General features: G+C 49.5%; 1 protein-coding gene across 1 annotated transcript; it reads right to left on the bottom strand.

Moving 5' to 3' along the window:
• Positions 1 to 1,042: 1,042 nt before the first annotated feature.
• LOC136543939 (uncharacterized) lies at positions 1,043 to 1,666 on the bottom strand. The gene has a single exon (XM_066536251.1). The coding sequence runs from the start codon at positions 1,664 to 1,666 to the stop codon at positions 1,043 to 1,045; it is 624 nt and encodes a 207-aa protein (XP_066392348.1).

The raw sequence follows: 1,666 nt of genomic DNA, 5'->3' as shown, positions 1-1,666 counted from the left end.
AGTTATAATTTGAATTATCCAAGAAAATTCAATTAAATAAAATAAATTAAAGAAATATAGAAAAAGTCCGAGAAATGTGCCACATTGAAACATGGAGTACCAGGTATTGTCTTAGGACTGTAAAAAAAGTTTGAAGGTCAAAAGTAAAAAAATATGGTTTGCCGAGTGTCAAAAAATGACACTCGGCAAAAGAGCCTCTTTGCCGAGTGTCAGGAGAAGACACTCGGTAAAGGAGCCTCTTTGCCGAGTGTTAGGAGAAGACACTCGGCAAAGGATTAATGGCGGCTGCCGCCCTTTGCCGAGTGTTATTGTTTGACACTCGGCAAACATGGTCTTTGTCGAGTGTTATTCTTTGCCGAGTGTTCGGCACTCGACAAACCACTTTTTTGCCGAGTGCCAGTTGTTTGCTGAGTGCTTTCTCTCTGGCACTCGGCAAACAGTCTCTTTACCGAGTGTCCGATAAAAAGCACTTGGCAAAGTCTGAGACACTCGGCAAAGAAGCCGTCTCCGGTAGTGGTAGACATGGCCGAGTACGTGCGCGAGTACAGTTCATTTCAAGAGAATGCAGGCGTGTTAGCGGCGGCGACCGCTAAACGGAAGAAGAGAAGAACAGTGGCATGGAAGGTAGCTGGCCGGTGGCGGCCTTTCTATTACAGGAAATTGTAATGCAAGTAATAACAAGTCTAGGGTTTTTTCTGATGCCTCTCAGCTACTTGCTCTCCACTACTTATCCACTCTTAGGTCTTGTTTAGTTGGTGATTTTTTTGGAAATGGTACTGTAGCACTTTCGTTGTTATTTGGCAATTAGTGTCCAATCATAGTCTAATTAGGCTTAAAAGATTCGTCTCGTGAATTTCGTCTAAATTATGTAATTAGTTTTATTTTTTATTTATATTTAATACTTCATGCATGCGTCTAAAAATTTGATGTGACGGAGAATCTTGAAAAATTTTGTAAAATGAAGTGCAGCTAAACAGGCACTGATAACCTCTCAGCTACTTTGCTCTCCACTACTTATCCTCACTCCGTGGTGGGCTTCGCATTAGAAGCCACACAGGCCCATTCCGGTCCAGCAATCCTGACATTGCTTGACTTCTTCCGGTTCGGCCTCCGCACCTGGGAATCGCTGTTGAATGGCGTCGGCGTCCTCCCAGGTGGCAAGGTCATCGTCGAGGCCGCTCCACTTGATCCGCATCTGTTGGACGGCGTGGTTGCCGCGCTGGTGAAGTCTCGTCTGCAGGATGCGTTCGGGAACTTGGAGCATGTCGTCGGGGTCCGGCAACTGTGCCGCGACGGCCGGAGTAGAGGGCGGCGCTGGCTTGAGGAGCGAGACGTGGAACACCGGGTGGATGGTGGACGTAGGAGGAAGCGCCAGCTTGTACGCCACCGCACTGACCTTGGCGACGATCTTGAACGGCCCAAAGTAATTGAAGCAGAGCTTGTGGTGGGAGCGCGGCGCTAGTGGGCTTTGGACGTAGGGCTGGAGGCGGAGGAAGACGGAGTCGCCGACCTCAAACGAGCGCTCCAAGCGGCGCTTGTCCGCCTGGGCCTTCATGCGCTTCTGCGCGCGAAGCAGGTGTTGGCGGACAGCAGCGAGCATGGTAGTATGCTCCGCCAACATAGCATCCACATCGGGTACAGGAGAAATGACGGGGAGAGCGGCCAT

The sequence above is a fragment of the Miscanthus floridulus genome, chromosome 3 (assembly GCF_019320115.1).
Source record: "Miscanthus floridulus cultivar M001 chromosome 3, ASM1932011v1, whole genome shotgun sequence".
Lineage (NCBI taxonomy): Eukaryota > Viridiplantae > Streptophyta > Magnoliopsida > Poales > Poaceae > Miscanthus > Miscanthus floridulus.
This window is presented reverse-complemented; position numbering and strand designations above follow the sequence as displayed.